A 20,686-nucleotide genomic window follows, 5' to 3' on the forward strand; every position below is an offset into this window, starting at 1 on the left:
AGTTTCCAATGTAAGTCTTACAAATAGCTCCATAGATTAACATCTCAAATTAGAAGCATGTATCTTGCTGTTCTGAACTTCTAGAAGCATGTATCTTACTGATTTTTGTAAGGCACAGATTACTCTTACCTCCCCAATTTCAATACAGTAGGAGCATTCCAAATCAAAGAGGGATTTCTCAACAAGGCTTGAGAGGTACTTATTCATAGTGTCATGGCTCACATCATCCAAGTTATAGTAACTAGATAAATTGAAAACAGATGCATTACATGAATACTTTTTACACTCTGAAGATTTTTAACAATAATGCCTTGTAGGAAAACCCACAATGCTGCTGTAATGCACACACATACTTGGAACAGCAAATATCCAAACAATTAAACACAAAACTATTCCCTTATATAGTCTAATAAGAAATTTATGATTCCTAAATGGTCTGTGGGAGTAACCAACATAATGCAAGCATGTACATATGGAAAAATGGTAATTTGTCTATTAATAGAAAAGTTGATACGAACAGAGCTGGACTGACCATATTTTGTTAGTGGGAAAATTTTCCTGGCTGCATATGTATGTTTTCCTGATCATATACGTATGAAAGTGAAAAAGCAATGCTAACACGATTAACAGCATTTTAACTTCACGAGAAAGAAGAAAACCAAGGATTGCAACTGTCCTTACATCCTGTAACTCTGAAAATAAAAACTAGGCATATAGTGACATCTGTTGAAAAAGTAATCTTATACCAATCCAAATGTTGGTGTTGTGTCATTTTATTCTCAAAGTTAAAATAGCAAAAAAAAAAAAAAAAAAGGGAACAGGGTATTTGTCAATGTGCCTACTTCACATGTTCATTTTCAGGTAAAAATTGTTTAAGTAAACTATATATAGTAGTAATGGTTCTTAGTTATCTATATGAAGGAAAAATGTTTATAAATATGCCAAAACGTATTGTTATGCTAGAATACAAAAAAAGACCCAGTGACTGAAGTTTGCATTCCTTAACTGTAGAATTTAAGTGGTATTAAGATTCTTACTCACACAAACACAATTTCAGGGAGAGGTTTTCCCTAAAAAACTCTAGATAAATATGTAGTTAGAACTTGTGCCCTAGATTCAACAAAGGCACCGATTCAGAAAGTAACAATTAAGTTCAATGAGCAGCAGAGAAAAACAGAGCATGCTCAGAAAGTTTAAAAAGTCTGAATTTAGGAGTAATTATATCATGCAATTTCAAAGTGGAATTCAAACAAACAAAAAAAGATTTATCAAAAATGTTACAAAGCACAGTAAAAAAGGCTGTCTCTGCTCATTTAATTCTGTAAAATACTATTGCACAAATAGAGTACTGGGATTGCTTCAGTGATGAAAGAAGCTCCTTTGTTCATGCTGGCTGCTTTACTAGAATTTCCTAGTTATGATGTACTCAGCATCCCCACTGGAAACAATACCATATGCAGTAATGGAAAGTAGGTTCCTTCAGTGTTATTTTCTGCAGGTGAACAAAAAGCTGCAAAACAGTCTGTTGAGATTCATTTTAGCTGATCTTACATAGTTACAGCTATGAGAGTTAGTCTTTTTAACTCGCTTTACGGCCAATGGAGAGAAGTGTGCACATGCAGAATGTTATTCATCTGAAGTATTTTATATATCTGCTTTAGGATGAGTTGAAATGTAATCACTGCCAAAAAGCCCCAAAACTTTAGATAATCAGTTTAGTTGTTGATGCTATATTTGGGCACATGAATCCCATTCTCTGATTTAAGTTCTATTTCGATTACTGTAAATCTGCTGTTAACAAATTTCAAAAGATGGAATTGTGGTTTTATATAGTACAAGCATCCTTTCTTGTCTGTTTTATTAATGGAATTTGATTTGCATTACTATTTTCTCAAGCAGAGTTTTAAACATTTATCTTTTTGAACAGAAATAGAGTAACTGAAAAAAGCTTGCATGCTAACTAGCAGTGCAGTCATTTCCAGATTTTTTTCCTTTTTATTAATCCCAAATTATAGGGTTAAATCTCTGATGCTTTGAACATTCAGTTAGAATTGGGTGAGGTTGAAGTAACACACTATTACCATAGGAAAGGAATTGAAAAAAATCTGTTCTGATAGCAGAAAATAGCTACATTAGACAACAATAAAGCGTATATATATATGGCAGTGGAGTATTCAACTCTGTAATAGTAGTGTATACAGATTCATGCTGAGATGACCTCAAATATTTAAAACATAGCTAGTGTCCAAAACAAACCTAAACAAATGGAATATTTATATCGACTAAAAAGTTTTACATGGTAGACAGCCATATACTGTTAGACTTCTGTGAAGAAAACATTTGTAGCAGAAATACTTTAATACTGTTTTCAATGCAACTTAATTTTAATGAGCCCCCCCTTTAAATTTACTGAAGTAATACAGTAATGATAAAAAATGGACAATACTTCCATCTTCACCTTTTATCTGCCTGACATCTTCTCACGAAACACATTTAGATTCTCTTTATTATCACAAATTACTTTGTAAAATTTTGTTTACCTTCTGAAAATAATTGAGCAAATTAACTACATAAGTTGTTTCAGAATGTGAAAAGATTTTCTATTTCATACAGTGAAACCAATAATGATTCATTAGTATTTTCCTCCAAATTGAATATGAGAGTACTGAAATCATTATAATTAAGGTGTGTTGTTGTCACGGTATTCAGACTTTCACCATGTCATTTCAGCACTGTCATTTGCAGTATCACAACACTGATGATGAATACTGATAAAACAAATGAAACGGGCAACAAACAAATTCTTTTTTGAGCTTGCAGTTTAAGACAGTTTTATTCAAACAGATTTTATCTTGGGCTCAAATTAATTTACACTATTTTACACTGAAGCCATATCATAAAAGTCATAATGCCTTTTGAAAATTATGTGAATTTTAAATTTGCTGATTTTTGGTATTTTTTTTTTCATCAGAGGAGTAAATATCTATCTGCCTGGTGAAAATAAAGTAATGTAAGGAAAAATCTTAAATGGTCTGTAACCTTGAATGAAGTGGTACCAGTGTATTTTAGCTACTATCTATAATGGGGTAAGTATAATTTTAAGCACACCCACAGGAGATTCTTGGTCACTCAGCACATCTTCCCCTAATAAAAATGCAAAGCCATTCATCTAGAAAGACTATGTTAAAATCATTAGTGAAAACAGAGGATCATGACATTAGATAGTATTTTGAAATGCATAAATAGAAGTTGAATTTTGCATGTTGGTATGCTCCAAGTATAAAAGCTGCATTGTGTGTGAGTTCCTCTATGAAGCTATATTACCTAACTATTTAATTACAGATAAAGAATAAAAACAATGCAGTTTCATGCTCACTGCATTGAATCATCTAGTCATTATTTTCCCTTTGCTATAAACAGACAGCCTACCTTTTTATCAGCACACCATTTCATTTATTTCACAGTGAAGCCCAGTTTCACAATAATTGACTTGTCAGAAGCTCTAATTTATGAGGCTGGGCTCTGTAAGCCTTCTCCTATATTGGACTCAACCTGCACACAAGCAGGGTTGAATATTTACAATGCTGTTAACAGGTGCTGAATTGTTTAATGATTCTAATAGCCAGAAGCGTACTGAGAAAGCCAGCGGGATCACAATTACAGGCTGTTTGAACACAACAATTACTCGTCCCCTGAGAGGTGTGAAAGTCAAAGGCAGTTTTATCCTAACAGCATCTAGCACATGGGCTAGACAGGCTAACTTCTATTAGTAGTCCACTGGGAAAAAGCAATAACAAACCCCTAGGAATCATAAAAATTTACAAAGTATGTACAATTTAAACAACCAAAAACTGAAGGAACCTTTTATTGTCTTTTAAATAATATATTTAAAATCCTAACCCTTGTAGAGCTTAGCAAGAACAACAAACCATGAAACATGAACTTATTTCTCTAATCTAAGGAAGTGTGGAATTTCATCAGCTGAGAAAGACAGAGAGACGCGCAGCAACATAAAATGTAGATGAAGTTACACAAAACATTTAGGATTTAATGTGAATGGTGGCAATCATTTCCTGTTTAGCTTATGTAAACCTGACCTGAGATCTCTCTGGGAAATTTTTCATCAGCCTTGAAATGGTCCTGCTATAACTGTCAATGCTGTGAAGTCATTTGTTACAGCACCATGTTTTTTATGTTCAGATTATACGGTAGTAATAGTGACACACATAATGAAAATCGGTGGCAGAGTCAGCCAAAAATATTAAAAGAAAAAACTTGCTAGCTTGAAGGCTTTTTGTAACAAATGCACAAAAGGACAAATCTACACCATTTACTTGATAGGAACAAAGCGTGTTTTCTGAGATTTTACAGTCCTGAAAGCAGAATTTGGTTATGAACAATTATGGGGGAAGCACAGATAGTAATTTTTATACATCACTTTACTTCAGTCATCGTGTTTGCTTTCATTGGCTTGTGGCCTCCAGCAGCTGCCATCTTCAAATGGCACCATGGAAGTGGCACTGAGTGTACGATACAATTGATGGACCTTCATAGCCAGAGAGCTATGAACCAATATACCAACTCACTTCAGTTGTTAAGGCATCACTGACTGACTCTGGAGACCGTGACTGGCTTGCAAAAATGCATTACAGCATGCATAAATGCTGCAGACTGTAATCTCTATCGATACTTGTATTTTCTTGTATTCATGTATTTGCTTATGCTAGCTATGAGAAATAGATATATTGCTCTCTTTAATCAGTTTTTCAAAGATGATTATGTTAAGTTGGTTCTTGAATAGGGACATGAGCAGTCTTCAGCTTTGCATTCTCATCCAAGGCTGCAGCAGACTAGGGGAACAGAAGGTGTCTCAAATACTCAGCAGCCTGGGGCTTCCCAGTCTGAGACTAGGAAAAACTTTATTTGTGTGAATTGTTTGGTGAAAGCAAAACATGAACCACGTTCTTGTGCTTCTCACATCACTGTGACCCTAATAATTTAAAAGAACAAGCTCGTGTTATGAAATTCATAATAATGCCTACAGCTGTTATGTATTAAGTATATATACATGCACATGGATCTAAATGCGACTGTAAAAGAACGAATCCACCCTGAGAAACAAGGAACTGTCCAAAAAGAACTGTTGTGGCTTAGGCCAGCCAGTAACTCAGAGCCACGCTGCTGCTCACTCACTCCCGAAGCGATGGGGAGGAGAATCAAAAGAATGCAACTCCCACAGGTCGAGACAAGAACAGTCCGGCAACCAAGGTACAACACAAAACCACCACTGCCACCACCACCACCACCAATGACAAGGGAAATAACAAGGGAACAGAATACAACTGCTCACCACCTGCCGACTGATACCCAGCCTGACCCCAGCAGCGGTCTAGCCCTTCCGGGTAACTCCCCTCTGTTTATATACTGGGCATGACGTGCTGTGGTATGGAATACCCCTTTGGCTAGTTTGGGTCAGGTGTCCTGTCTCTGCTTCCTCCTGGCTTACCCTCCTCCCTGGCAGAGCAGTTTACCAACTCAAAATATGGATATTGGTAATCACTGCAGTGTAATGTACCTGCACCTTCTTAGCTTCTTAGTAGCTGCTGCCAAATTTTTCCATTTTATCTCTTAGTCTTAATTAATCTAACTTTCTTCAGTCATCCCCCCCTTCTAATAGAATTCCAAACTTGCCCTAAAATTCTGAACTACTGTGATTGCATCACCAAAATACGTATTATTCTATCCTGACTGGCTGATATTAGCTGTCACCTCGATAGTGGAAACTATATTGGAACAGTATATAATCATAATTCTTATTCAGCTGTTTTATTCATGTTATTAGACATGTTCAGCTTAATCATACTGAGAAAAGGAAATTTAAAGTAAAATATAAGTGCATGATGGTAATGGCATCAGTCTGAGATAATTTAATTATAAATTACTATACATTATTCTTTCATTCCAGAAAGCTTCATAAGACTGACATAAAGTAAAAAAAGAAAACCTTAAAAATAATTATTGGAATGAATTAATAAAATAATTTTTTCAGGTCTTCACAAGGAATTTACACAGAAAACCTATTCTGTAAGTGTGCACATTCACAGACTCTCATATATATTTATAAATTCATAAAAAACCAAACACATTTTAACACTGATGTGGATATTAGAGTATCTAAAAGTTAGCTTTCCAAATGAAAGCTGATTCTGCTTAACTTTACATATGTTGTAAATTTCTATTTCTCTTTTACTGCACATGTATCTGGAAAGTATCATAACCTGATTTACAGAACATGCTTCCCATAGCCATTTCTCTTTAGAAAGTTGGAGATTATAATCTTTTATAAGGGTAAAAGAATGAAATAGTCAAAGAATTTCAGCCAAGGAAAGGAGATAGACAAGCCTCTCAAAATAGCCCATTTCAAAGAACAGGGCATTTCACTGATGTGTTTTGTATGATCTTGAATAAGTAAAGAACATATTGACATAAGTTGTATATGGAAAGGGGAACATGTTGTAGTACTTGACTGAAGTAGCAAAGAAACTTTGACTTCATGTGCAAATTCAAACCCCTCTACAATTAGGAATGATTGCTTTGGGGGAGGGAAAAAACAGGGAATAAACTCTGGATATTGAGACTGATACATTTTGATTAACAGTTTTATTTGGACCACCCCTCTCATTTGCACATCATCTCTTGAATAGCATGCACATCTCTGTCTGGTCTAGTCTAGCACTCAGCTACTCCACTCCCTCAAATCAACAGCTCAATTACTCCTCTTTGACTAGATAGTAAAACCCCGTTTCACAGATTTCAAGGTACATCAAACTAGGAAATTAAACTGGTTTGATGAAAAGAAGTATTGCAACATGCAAAAAAAGCCATTATTGCAAGCTTAACTAAGTATCTCAAGTGTACCAGAAAAAAAATCATAATGACTGCATGTTTAGAAGAAACCTGGATTCTTAGAGCAAAAGGATACTTTGATCTCTATCTCACAACAAAGGTGGATTAGCATTAAATAGTACAAATTGTAGGCATTCAGTAAGGCATTTTATGTGACTGGATTGGAATCAAACAATCCTACATTTGTTTATGCAGCTTTAATATACAAGTAGGTAAAACTGGCAATAAATGAGAATATAAATCTTCTGTATATTACCTAAGCCCATTATTTTGGGGATTTACAGCATCACATGCAATGACTTTTATGTCAATGAATCCCAAGGCAATTTACCAATCATGCATACAGGAATTACTTATTCACCACTAAGGTAAAATCACCTGCTGGCTGGAAAGTAGTTCTTGTTTCAAAATGCAGGGAAAGTCAACAAAATTGCTTAGGGGCAGGACATGATAGAGAACACTGTATCAAGTGACACTGAGTGTAACAACTTACTGTGTAACAACTCATACCAAAATTCATCCATTGCGTTCTTACTCTTTCAAAAAAAAAAACCAACCTTAAATCCTTCGGATTATTAAAGGCCACAAATAGTTCTTGTTTGGTGCTATCAATCATTTCATATGCTCATCTATGGCACAGGAAACTCCATTACCATACTGCAATTTATTCAGTTATCCAACTGTCACTGCCTTCTCCTCATGAAACTTTTCAGTTTTCCTTTGATGTATCTTATACAAGCACTGACAATGCTGGAACTGCTTGTCTTGAAGGAGGTCTGAAAATACTATAGACAGTAGTAGGTCCAGGAAATCTACTAGCTTAGTAACTTTGGTTGAAATGTAATAGAATTTATTACCATGTCAAAGAATAGAAAGCGTGCACATCCACTGCATTTGCCCTTGAAATCTAGAAGTGACCTCTTTGATATTCAGCAATATCCTTTATTACCTCATATCTTCATATCCTCCCTGAACGACTAAGTACAGAAAGAATGCTGAGTACTTCTGTGTGGATGACGGGGTAAAGGAGGACAGCTTGTGAACTGTTCCAACCTGCATGTGTGATGTTCCAATGAAAGACTTTAATTTCATTAGAAACTTCAGTATACATTCCTATCTTGCCATTATGGACACCATTGGTCAAAATCTGCCCATCTTGTTTCTCACAACAAAGCATATGCATCTCATAATGAAATAGGGTGGGTTTTTATCTTCCCTCCTCTCTCCCCCCACTTTCTTCCCACAATCCTCTCAGAATAGCAGAACTTCTACCTAAAAGCTGAGATTGTGATAACTTCAGATTTAGCTTTCCACAACACTGCACATTAAAGAAACTGCTGAGAAAAAAAGGACCATCAGTCAACACGCCAAGCTCATATTCCAGTGGGAACCTTTTTTTATATAGGGAAAAGCTTGCCTATTAAATCAAATGACTGCATTTCTATATTTTACACTTACCTTTGTGCTGCATATTGTGTCTTAAAAATCTATCTACCACACATACCACATGATCAAAGCTTGCCAAAGACAAACCGATAAAATCACTTTAACACAGCAATTCAAGTGCAAGATATTTTAAAATAACACCACTTACTCTTTACACTAAAAAAAAAAGGACAGTGTCTGCAGTGGCATAGTTTTTAACATTAGCTGTAGTATGGATAGAATCATAGAATAGTTAGGGTTGGAAAGGACCTTAAGATCATCTAGTTCCAACCCCCCTGCCATGGGCAGGGACACCTCACACTAAACCATCTCACCCAAGGCTTTGTCCAACCTGGTCTTGAACACTGCCAGGGATGAAGCATTCACAACCTCCCTGGGTAACCTGTTCCAGTGCCTCACCAGCCTAACAGGAAAGAATTTCCTCCTTATATCCAATCTAAACTTCCCCTGTTTAAGTTTTAACCCATTACGCCTTCTCTTGTCACTACAGTCTCTAATGAAGAGTCCCTCCCCAGCATCCCTATAGGCCCCCTCCAGATACTGGAAGGCTGCTAGGAGGTCTCCACGCAGCCTTCTCTTCTCCAGGCTGAACAGCCCCAACTTCCTCAGCCTGTCTTCATACGGGAGGTGCTCCAGTCCCCTGATTATCCTCATGGCCCTCCTCTGGACTTGTTCCAACAGTTCCATGTCCTTTTTATGTTGAGGACAACAGAACCGCACACAATACTCCAAGTGAGGTCTCACAAGAGCAGAGTAGAGGGGCAGGATCACCTCCTTCAACCTGCTGGTCATGTTCCTTTTGATGCAGCCCAGGATACAGCTGGCTTTCTGGGCTGTGAGTGCACACTGAAGCTGGCTCATGTTCAGTTTCTCATTGACCAGCACCCCCAAGTCCTTCTCTGCAGGGCTGCTCTGAATCTCTTCTCTGCCCAACCTGTAGCTGTGCCTGGGATTGCCCCGACCCAGGTGTAGGACCTTGCACTTGGCATGGTTAAGCTTCACGAGGTTGGCATCAGCCCACCTCACAAGTGTGTTGAGGTCCCTCTGGATGGCATTCCTTCCCTCCAGTGTATCGACCAAACCACACAGATTGGTGTCATTGGCAAACTTGCTGAGGGTGCACTCAATCCCACTGTCCATGTCACTGACAAAGACATTGAACAAGACGGGTCCCAACACCGATCCCTGAGAGACAGCACTTGTTACTGGTCTCCAGCCGGACACTGAGCCATTGACCACAGCTCTTTGCATGCAGCCATCCAGCCAGTTCCTTATCCACCGAGTGGTCCATCCATCAAATTGATGTCTCTCCAATTTAGAGACAAGGATGTCGTGTGGAACAGTGTTGAATGCTTTGCAGAAGTCCAGGTAGATGACATCAGCTGCTCTACCCCTGTCCATCAGTTCCATAGCCCTATCATAGAAGGCCACCCAATTGGTCAGGCAGGATTTCCCCTTAGTGAAGCCATGCTTGCTGTCACCAAGCACCTTGCTGATTTTCATGTGCCTTAGCATGCCTTCCAGGAGAATCTGCTCCAAGATTTTGCCAGGCACAGAGGTGAGACTGACTGGCCTGTAATTCACCGGGTCATCCATTTTCCCCTTCTTGAATATGGGGGTTATATTTCCCTTTTTCCAATCGTCAGGAAAATCACTCTGAAGCACTCTAGAGAAGTGAAATCTTTAGTGGTATAAATGCCTAATTCTTTATTTGCCACATTATTTTGGTGAGTGAATGATCCCATTATAGGTAACATACCATTTACCCACGACACTGCTGTGGCAAAGGCAGCTTACATAGCTGGAACAGCTCAGAATGATCTGCATAGCAGCTGGAGCTAGGCAGGATGATAACAATCATTGAAAATATTGCACACATGGTTTCAACATGATACCTTAATGAAAGTAAACTTAATCACAGAGAAACAGCTGATAGCTATTCTCTCATCTATTAGGAAAGTCCGGGTCTTAATAGATTTTCTATAGAAAACTGGGCAGAACATATCAATGTGGTAGCGAAAAAAAAAGTAACACAGCCTTGGGCGACATGGTCTAGTGTGAGGCATCCTTGCCCACCACACAGGGCTGGAACTATATGATCTTAAGGTCCTTTCAAACCCTAACTATTCTATGATTTTACAATTATAAATACAATACCTAAAGGAATGTGATAATCTGGGGTTTTATTTTAGGGATACTGATGTAGCCTTCTCAATAAGGCTATTTTATAGTTATCACTAAATTGTAAAATTATTTGCCAAGAAATGCATTTATATTTAGAGCAAAAAAAAAAATAATTTAAAAAAACGTGCACAGAAGTTGTATTCCATGTGTGGGCCAGTAATGCTCCCATGCTGGAAACTGTTAAGTATCCTAGGCTGGAAAGCAGCAGGATCACCTTTGGATCAACTCTACCCTCAAGTTACCTTCAGATTAAATTGCATTTGTATTTTATACTCACGTTGGGTTCATTATAAGTCTACGGAAGAAATAAGTCCAGGTGATATAATCCATTGCATCCTGCTTAGAAGTAACAGTTCCAGCAGCAATTTCAGCATTCAAGTGGTCAGCCAGCACTTCTAACAAGCTGAAGAACAGAAAACAAGAGGACTTAGCTGACTTAACAATCACAAAGACAGGCAATATATTTTGTAGAGTTGCGCATTAAAAGGTTTATTACTTTTAATCTGAAAATATTATATATTTATCTTCTGGTAAAAGAGAAAAGGGGGAAAAAAGGGGCAATGTAATTGCAAGGTCAATCATCTTCTTTAAATGATAGTGGAATGAAGCTCAAATTATTTTTTGATTGGACCAAGAATGAAGAAATTTAAGTCATTCATGGAATGTATTCAGATGGAGCTACTCAGTGGTAACTTCTGAATACTGTATGTTGACCATATGATCATGCTGGCTTAATTCAATAGAGAATCATATGGAAAGACAAACAGGAAATTAAACAGTGGCAATGGCTTAGCTAATACTTGACAAATACTTGAGGGCTGGTAAAATTACATCAAAACTACTTCCCCCAGATTTTGCCTCATCTTCCTCCAATGTAAAAAGAAAAAACAAAAAAACCAACAAAACAGAGCCATAGAACTGCTACTTTTACTCAGAAAGATCTAAAATCAGAAACAGAAGAACAAAAGCAGTTTAAAATTATTCTTACAAAGTAAAATACTGCTTAGTGTCATTAAATGGAACAAAGACCTCCATTAGGGTATCTAATGAGATCATGCCTGGCTACAGTTCAATCAGGGAATAGCAAATATCCTTAAGAATCAGCCTAATTTTTCTTATAATACTTTTTCTTTTCCTACTGTTCTTTCCCTGTTGCTAAAAGTAAAGAATAATTTGGTATGAATAGCTGCTTTACTGCCCTGTACCACTGATTGTATGCTTCTGAAGTAAGAACTGCAGATGTTCTACCCAGATTGTCCAACAGAAACTGGAAAAATGATTCAATAGCTATTCCATAATAAAGAGTGCTTTTTCTTTTTCTTCTAATGTGCTATATTTCAAACCCATGATCAGTGAGAAAAAGGCCTGAAGTATGAGTTGTGTATTCAGGTCTTAAAACTAATACATAGACAATGGCTTTTAGAAAAAACTTTAATTAAAAAATTATTAAGTTTAATTTTACAAATTAGAAATACTACACAAAGCTAATAAATATACTCTTTGATAGAACAGTTGGGAAAGCATTCTAATACTAAAAACTCTCAAGACCCCCCCAATTTCTTTTTGAAGCTATGAAGCCTCTTACCTCACATACTTGATCACAAAAGAGCTCAAGACAACTCTAAGTTAATGGGTTCACAACCTACATGGAACTTAAGATTGCTAGTAATATGTGAATCTTCAGCTGAAGATTGATAAAATATTCTTTGTTTATAGTGAAAGATGAAATATATCAAACTATAGAGTAAGTATATAGACACAAAAAAATCTACTAAAACCACAGAGTATTTAGAGTATTTCAAACAGGAACAAGGTGTGATTGCTACTGTTATTTTGAAGACACACTTACTTTATTTAGAAACACTACTTTGCTATGAATAGATTTCCTAGTTTATAATAGTGCCATACAGTCTGGATATATCATCACACTGCTCTTTTGATTTATTAGCTACAATTTTCAAGAAGTTCAACTCCTAGCCTTTTGTGCTAAGTGCAATTTATGTCAAAAAAAGTGTGATTTCCTAAGGAAATGAAGCGCATGTTTCCACATTCTTTGTTTGCAAAAAATTATATGTCTATCTGTGTACCACAGAAATTAACTTTCAAATACACCATCCCATTTCAACTACATTTCACAGGTGCATAGCACTCTCAAACTCCTACAAACTTCCTGAGCAGATAGAGGTCCCATTACTGCTTATGTTGAGGGATGAAGTTTCCTTAGGAGAACAATACTTCATTAACCCTTCATCACCAAGAAAAGCGTTCAGTAATGCTCATGCTTTACCACATACCTCAGAATTCCTCCACGAAACATGCATCTATGGGAGACCAATGCAACTAGTTCTGCTTCTCATTGAACAACTAAGCATATTATAAATATCAAAATCAATGCATGAATTACATTATGCTGGACAGCAAACTTTGTATTGACTAAGTCCAGAAAGGGAACAAAAAGGTGGTACTTCTACATTTCTGACAACAATACTGCAATTCTGAAGTGTAAGATGTGTTGAAAGAATATCAGTAATAATTTACATCATACAGATTTCTTTTTGAACTTGTGAGATTTTGAAGAATATGGTATTTATAATGGTACAATTATTCTAGGTAAAAAATGTTCGAAACCCAACTATTTTTTTCCTATTAAGAATTTGTCACAACATTTCAGGGAGGGTTCTGAGGATCATGTATAATTGTCCTATACACTGCTCCTGAAGAACAGTTTGTGCTCTCATTCAAATGCCTGAGACAACACTCAAACCAGAGAAACATTTGTAGTTTTATCTGGAAATGGACTAAAAAGACCAAGAGTGCTTCAAAATCCATGGAAGAAAGGATTTTTTTGCATAAAGATATATAATATTTTTTAAAAAATTATTTCCCTCTAGGACCACAATATTTAGGAGGTATTGGGCACAGGAATTTTGTTTCACTTTTCTTGATTCCTCATTTGTAGTATTATTTATAGTTTGATTAGCTTTTCTGATTGCTTTATCTTTACCTTGATTCCACTGGGAAAGGTTCATAAAGGAATTTTTTGTAGAAGTCTTTCTTAATATCATGAACTAGAATTACAGCTTTTCCTTGGTCATCAAACTGTGGTCTGCCAGCACGTCCCATCATCTGAAGCACATCTGCCAAAGAGACAATAATGTATAAACCAAATGAATTTATTTGAATGTATAAATAAATGTATTTATGTCTGCATAATGTACAATACAGGATTTTTTGAATTCTTTGGCCTTGTATGCAATATTGGTTTTGACAAATCTAATTTTTTTTTTTCCATCTCAGATAAATTTATGATGAACTTCCTTCTGGCAGAGACTATCTTCCTGCATACTTGAGGACCACCCACTGCAATAGAATCTAAGCTTACATCTAATATAAATTTTCTCTACTCTCCTTGCACTCCACAACCATCCCTTGTTTGAGCATATGCAATTAAAGATGACCAGTCAGGGAACTCATGAAGCCTACAATAGAAACTATCTATTATTTCCTAATTTTCAAGTATCTGACTTCACAATAATAGAAGTCCCTTTTATAAACTTTTCTGCCACGTATTATTTCCTAGGTTTTGAATATTTTAGAGATAAACTGGTCAAGGCAAATTCTAATTACTGACAGCTATGATCTTTCCCATTCAAACTTCATGACAACTGATATTAGTTATTAGCACTGGAGTAGAGATGGTTTCATATCACACCACGATACACAAATTTAAAAGCAGGTACAGTTAAGGCTTACCTCTTCTACTCTGTCTACACATTATTACTTGCAAACACTAGTTAATGATTTCTATAAATACTGAAAATACTAGCTGAAACAAAACATGCTCAGCTTGTTACCCGGCCACCAAGATGTGTATGCTTATCATCTGTTTGTGTCTTTTCAAATGTGAGAAGTGCATTTGCAGAGCTCTGATTCCTTTCTGGTGCTTCCAACTACTATTTAACTTTGAAGAAACAATGGAAAGAAAATCATAAGTAAGTTTTACATGTTTATTTTAAAGCTCTTTAGTTTTGAGTATTCTCTATGAGCTCTATCATGCCTGCAAAACATGTGGTTTGCAGTACCTGACATTTTGAAAAGTGATTTCTTTGATTTCAGAATCAATAAGCTGTTAGCACAATTGTCAGCTGGGGAAGGAAAAGCCAGAGGGTGTAGTATGGGATACAGCAATGGACCGTGATAGGAGAAACAGCCCAATGACAATATACCGTTTTTAATAACACATTTTCACTAGTGTACACATGAACTATATAGATAGTAATTTTTTTTATCAGTTTATATCTTCTGTTAATTTAGGAGTGACATGAAAATGTAAAACCAAACCAGTTTGAAAATGATGTTTCTGCATAGGCATGTGCACAGGAAGTGATGAAACAACTTCTTCCTATTCTAATGTTGTGAATTAAATTGTGGATAATGGCATATACGAAATGGAGTTACTGAAAAACATCAGGAAATTATTTTTGCTGATATCCACTATGTAATTATCCAAACCCAGTATTTTCTTTACTGATTATATGCTGCTTGGCTGCTTTTAATCACTGGACTAAACTCCTGAAACTTTAAACATGATCCAACTGGCTGACTAAATGTCTGGTAACTGAGAAAAGGTCTTCCCCAAACCTCTGACTTCATTCAAAGAGGCACTTCTAGTTATTTTGAAAGTACTGAACTCTCCAGAATGATTCATTCTGCCCTCAGTTGCTTCCTTGGAGCCAAACGCATCCTTTATACAGAAAGGTAACTTCAGCAGGGAGAAACCAAGTTATACAATGATGGAACAGTGAAGGCATAACTTGTGGGCAGCATTAAAGACAGTGTTGTGAAATTTTTGGAAGTATTTCAGAAAGAAATTAATCACATTTTCATTTTTATTGCTGCTGCAAAACTGTACTACCTATCCACAGAACTTCCATATGCATAAATATTCTCTAGAAAGTTAAAAATAAAAATGCTTTAAGCAAACCGCACCATATGTTTCTTCATAAAGTAAGGAATCTGCATTTTCTGTTGCAATGCAGACAACAAAATCTAAATGCTTCCATCACAGATGGTGGTATTCCTCCCCCCCCTCCCCCCAGAGCTTTATTGAAAATTCAAGAATTGAACAATCCCTGATGTCCAAGTCACCTGAATTCAAATTGCAATAAAAAGTGAAAGCATAAGCTTTCCCTAAAGCCTTTGTGAGTATTTGCACACAGATTTCTAAAAGAGCACAGTACGTTTTAAATGCTTATTGAGTTTCTGGTTTATTTTATTATTTTCTCTATTACTGATCTGTGACAGTCCCACAGATTTAAAATAAAATTTAAAACTTCAGTTGATTTCTTTCCTCATCGCTTTTCCCCACTCAGTAATAAAGTCAGTTGCCACTATTCTTCCAGTCAGGATGTATGAGATACTACTCTGTAGAGACTCTTTGTACTAAGTTTACATCAGCCAAAGTCTGTCACAAAATGCTAGTTTGGAGGGCTAAGTTCTCAAGTCATACCAGAATCTTTGAACAAGAGAATTGGTCTGGAAACTGATCCTAAGTTTCCTGCAGAGCACTAACCACTAAATTAAGCTCTATGATGGGAGAAGTAACCCTCAGAGTATTTTCAGTTTGACGCTTTTTTGTTTAGTAAGCTTCTTTGCTGAAAAGAGCGTGCATGGTAAAAAAGATGCAAGCCTTTTATTTACACCACAAGTAACATTTAGATTGTCTTCAGGTATACACCTCTTTATCACAGCATAGGATTATTGAATAACAAACTTTCTCTTGCGAAAAGAGAAAGGGAAAGAGGAAACCTGGAATAAATTTAGTTTGTCTTCATTCTCCAAGCATAGTAAAACCCAGACAAATATCCTCCCTGTCTGAACTCTGAAAGTTCTTCCATGGTTCACTTTCTTAAGCTTGTTGAAAATACTGCAGAACAGTTTATGAAAAGTAGAGTCTACTGAAACCAGAAAGTCTGTATCAAACTAGATGTTCAAATATTTAATTTAGCTATTTCTGAAGTATCACTTACTTGAAGTATCACTTAAATCACTGAAGATCCTAGACTAGTTATGTTTTTTTGCTTACTGTCAAATGACTGTATAAATTTTATGTTCTCCTACATGCATAATTCAACTGTTTCATTTCAAACCACGGCTTAGTTTACTGTTAGAAATCCATGTATATTTAAAAAAGGTTTCAAAAATAAAATGCATGAAAATGTATTTTTATACAATTAACTAGGTAGCTAAATATGACTTTATATTGTCTCCTCAATTGTTTAATGTCTATTTTGGATGATACACATTAAAGGAATTAAGGAAACATTTTCATTATTACATAAAATCTTAAGAGTTCTCTTACAACTTGCATTAAACAAACAAACCCTTTCTTCAGCAATCCTAGTCTCTACGCAAATTAGGTATTTTCAGTGATCAGTTACTAATTAATTCAGATCATTTGCATATGCTTGAAATACATTTCAGCATATGAGCATGTCCATTATTTATGTGAGTACCTGTAATGGGATAATCCACATAACGCCTTGTTTTTCCATCATAGTATTCTGTTCCTTTAACAATTACTAAATGAGCTGGAAAATTTACACCCCAAGCTAATGTGCTTGTGGCAATAAGAACCTAAAACAGAAAGAAAGATTAATGAGGTATATGTAACAAAAAGCCAACTTTTAAAATTCCATGTAAAACTCATTACGGCAGGATTCAGAGAACAAATGTACCTGGATTTTGCAGTTCACAAACAATTCTTCCACAGTTTTCCTGTCTCTTTCATGCAGACCTGCATGGTGCATACCTATTCCAAAGGCAAGTGTCAGCTTCAGATTTGAATCTCTAACTGTTGCTATAATGTCATTCATCTGTAACAGAAAGAACAGTTGCATGTTTTAAAACAGATCACTCACAAATTTTAAATTTTTAAGTCTTTTTGTTTGTTTTTTTTTTTTTTTAATAGAAAGAATAATTTGCTTAACACTGTTTACAACAAACAGGAAAGCACAATCTTCAGTCTCTGAACAGTCTCAGTTTAGTCTAAAAAAATCAATCAAATACTATATTAAAGATGGGAAGAATACAAAATTCACATAACTTTATTGACACAGTAAGTAGCACAGATAAGGAAATGAAAATGCTGAAAATATCTTGACAGGTCTGGCAACTGCTGTACATTCTGTTCTGTGTTTGTTTAATGCAATCCCTAGTATCAAAGGGGTTAGAACTGGTATAAAAACATAGCAAAGCCCCACAACCAGTAACATACAGTCATGAAAAATAAATTTGTCTCTCTCCAATGCCTGTGAAAAGAGGGACACAGTTCTTCAGTTTGATAATTCTGCAATTATTCATCAAAAAACTTTCCTAGGTACATGCTGAAATGCAAATTAATTTGATTTTTTTTTGCATGTGAATTTGTAATTTATAGACTCAAACCCTGTAGTGAAACCCAAAACACAGTAAGTGTCTTCACTTAAAACTTTTAGAAATCCAGACAGATAGCTATTTTTTATTACTATTTTTTTCAAATCTCATACTAATGAGTAAGTGGAATCACCTGAACTGCTATCATTTCAACCATATTTCTTGCCTATGTTTTCAAGTAGTAAATTCCATAATAAGTTCATTTAGTTCTGTAGATGACCTGTGTGAAAAGCCTGTCCTTAATAACAAGCAAGAGCTTTATAACTTCTGTCATGTTTAGTGACTTTACCCATCAATTTTCCTTCTGATATTTTATTGCTAAGGCCATTCATTATTTTATGTGATTTTAATATAATTATAGCCAGGAACTTTCAAACCTCATCTCATATAAGTGGTTTCCTGGTGCCACCAGCAGTGGCATGTTGATATTGCATTCTTCTGGACAACATCATTCACGATTAACCTAGGAGGTATAGCCATGGCTAGAGAAAAAATAGTAGTGCAGAGCTAATTACTCAGGGTAACTGAAGAATTTGGACTGAATATTCAGTTTCAGACAGAGTATCTCAAAGATACAGATACATGACATGACTACAGTGATATCTTCATGTTCACTTAGGACTCTGAGGCGTGTGGTACTTCTGATGTTCAAAATTGTAACATTCTCTAAATGTCTCCTGGGTTTTATAACTCCCAGACCTTAATGTTAATAAATTATTCACATATCTAAACCCAAGTAACACACATCACTACTATTACTAAAAAAATCCTTAAAAGGTACAAAAAAGAGCAGATAATAGTCCATATCCAAGACTTAAAAAACCACAAACAATACAGATTTTGTAAATCAATCAGTTTTGTCAGGAAGAGGAAATTACAAAACATGTAAAAAAAAAATCAAATCTATTTTTTTGAACTAGTGTGGATACTGATGGAAGTAACAGAGAACCCAATTAAAAAAAAAAAATTCAAATTTTGGCTAGGTCCAATCTATTTGATCTGTCGCTGGGAACTCCTAGACTTCATCTTCCTTCACCATGCAGTGGCCTGGACGTTCCTGAGAGTTTCCTATGTTATAAGACATGGAAGGCTTGTTGTATAAACTGAGCTGAAAATGATGTTCACAGAAAAAAAGAGTGAAAGGGACTATAAAGCACTGAAAGGAAAGAAAGCAGAAAGAAAAAAGCAAGGAATTGAGACGTGAAGAGGGGATAAGTCTATGAAAGGAAAACAAGAAGAGGGGTAGATAAGCAGAAGAGAGTAAAGAACTGAATGAAAGCAGGATATGTTAAAGGATAAAGTTTATCTATCTAGATACAATCAGAAAACCTTTGATTTCTCTAGTCAACATGTAGACACGTGACTGCAGTGTAGATGATATGAATTATGGCCCATCTTAAAGATTTTTTCTCTTATGACTGAAAAATAGCACAGGCTTCTTATCCTTAGATGGGCACTTTGGGAAATAATAGTCTATGTATACACTTGGCAGGGAATTAAGATGAAAAAGTAGAAAAAAGCAGTGATAAATATCAGAAAAATAAATGAAAAAATGCATTTACATTTTACTCAATTTCTGCATTCAAAAAAATTACAAGAGATATGATATTGCTGAATTATGTTTTCTCCTCCCCACCAAGAATCCTCACTTTATGATAGTTATGTCTCTAGTGTAAGGGAGCAAACCAGTTCCAATGACATTTATTTCATTATTACGTAAGTGGAATTTGATATTGGGAAAATAATGAATCTAAACTCCGTTTTCCACTAGAAGAGTACAGGGATCAAATCAGCTGATCTGGATTAGTCTATAGCAATTAGATTGCTCCTTCAGCACATGCAATTTTAGCGTCAGTTATTTTCAGTACAGTTAGTTATTTTCAGTACAGAGCTAAATCTTTTTGCCATGGACTTGCCAGCAGAAAACATCCTAAATTCACACTACTGGGAATTTATTCCAAGATGTTCTTCTTGCTTTTACAATCAGTGGTGGTTACTTTTTTTTTTCCCCTCTGACTTGTATTACAGCGGTGGCCTGTGGTGCTGTTAGTCACACCTGCAAAGCAGTGTAATTTACCACAAGAAAACTAAAGAACCCTTAGCAGGAGAGCTGGCGCATGTACTTCTATCCTGTCATTTTAGCAGCAGGGAATCCTAGTCATTTTTAGCTGACCCCTTACTTTCACATAAATCAATGTAATAAACATAACTATTTTACCCATAGGCACAACCCAAGGCTTAAAATTATCACGACAATTTATTTAAAAATATAACTCTCTTATGTCAGTGTAGTGTAAGAATATTATCACTTTCTATTAAGAAATAATGGCACAATTAATAGGTTCATTAGCCAGAAACAGACACACATTGTGGCTATAAAACAAACCTGACATTTCTGCATTGGTATAACTTCATTGCTATTTATCTTTCTGAAAGTAACTGTAATGTTGGGTAAAGAAAGACATAAGGGTAAAGAAAATATATTTTATCATCTTAAAACCAGAAATTATGTTATATTAAAAATAATATCAGGAAATATACACAGTACTGACATAAAAGACCCATAAAACACTGAAGCAGGAAGCTTAATGTAAGGAAGGATTTTTTCCTGCACTCTAAGGCAGGCAGGATTGGCCCCATGCAGAAAAAGTTTTGCTATCTATCCTTCACAGATTTTTTTGAGGAACACACAAAATATCTCTTGCACTTTCCTAAC

General features: G+C 35.7%; 1 protein-coding gene across 2 annotated transcripts in view; it reads right to left on the bottom strand.

Moving 5' to 3' along the window:
• ASCC3 (activating signal cointegrator 1 complex subunit 3) overlaps nucleotides 1-20,686 on the bottom strand; it is a 280,041-nt gene that overhangs the window by 39,868 nt on the left and 219,487 nt on the right. For both annotated transcript variants that reach the window (XM_062608480.1, XM_062608481.1), the window contains 5 exons: nucleotides 17,274-17,411; nucleotides 17,052-17,172; nucleotides 13,541-13,673; nucleotides 10,814-10,939; nucleotides 130-241 (listed from right to left, as the gene is read on the bottom strand). In XM_062608480.1, coding sequence (XP_062464464.1) covers nucleotides 130-241; nucleotides 10,814-10,939; nucleotides 13,541-13,673; nucleotides 17,052-17,172; nucleotides 17,274-17,411 — 630 coding nt within the window. The remainder of the gene's footprint in view (nucleotides 1-129; nucleotides 242-10,813; nucleotides 10,940-13,540; nucleotides 13,674-17,051; nucleotides 17,173-17,273; nucleotides 17,412-20,686) is intronic.

Source organism: Pezoporus occidentalis, unplaced genomic scaffold, assembly GCF_034315485.1.
Source record: "Pezoporus occidentalis ecotype Australia unplaced genomic scaffold, CSIRO_AGI_Poc_V1 ctg13, whole genome shotgun sequence".
In the NCBI taxonomy this organism is placed as follows: Eukaryota; Metazoa; Chordata; class Aves; order Psittaciformes; family Psittacidae; genus Pezoporus; species Pezoporus occidentalis.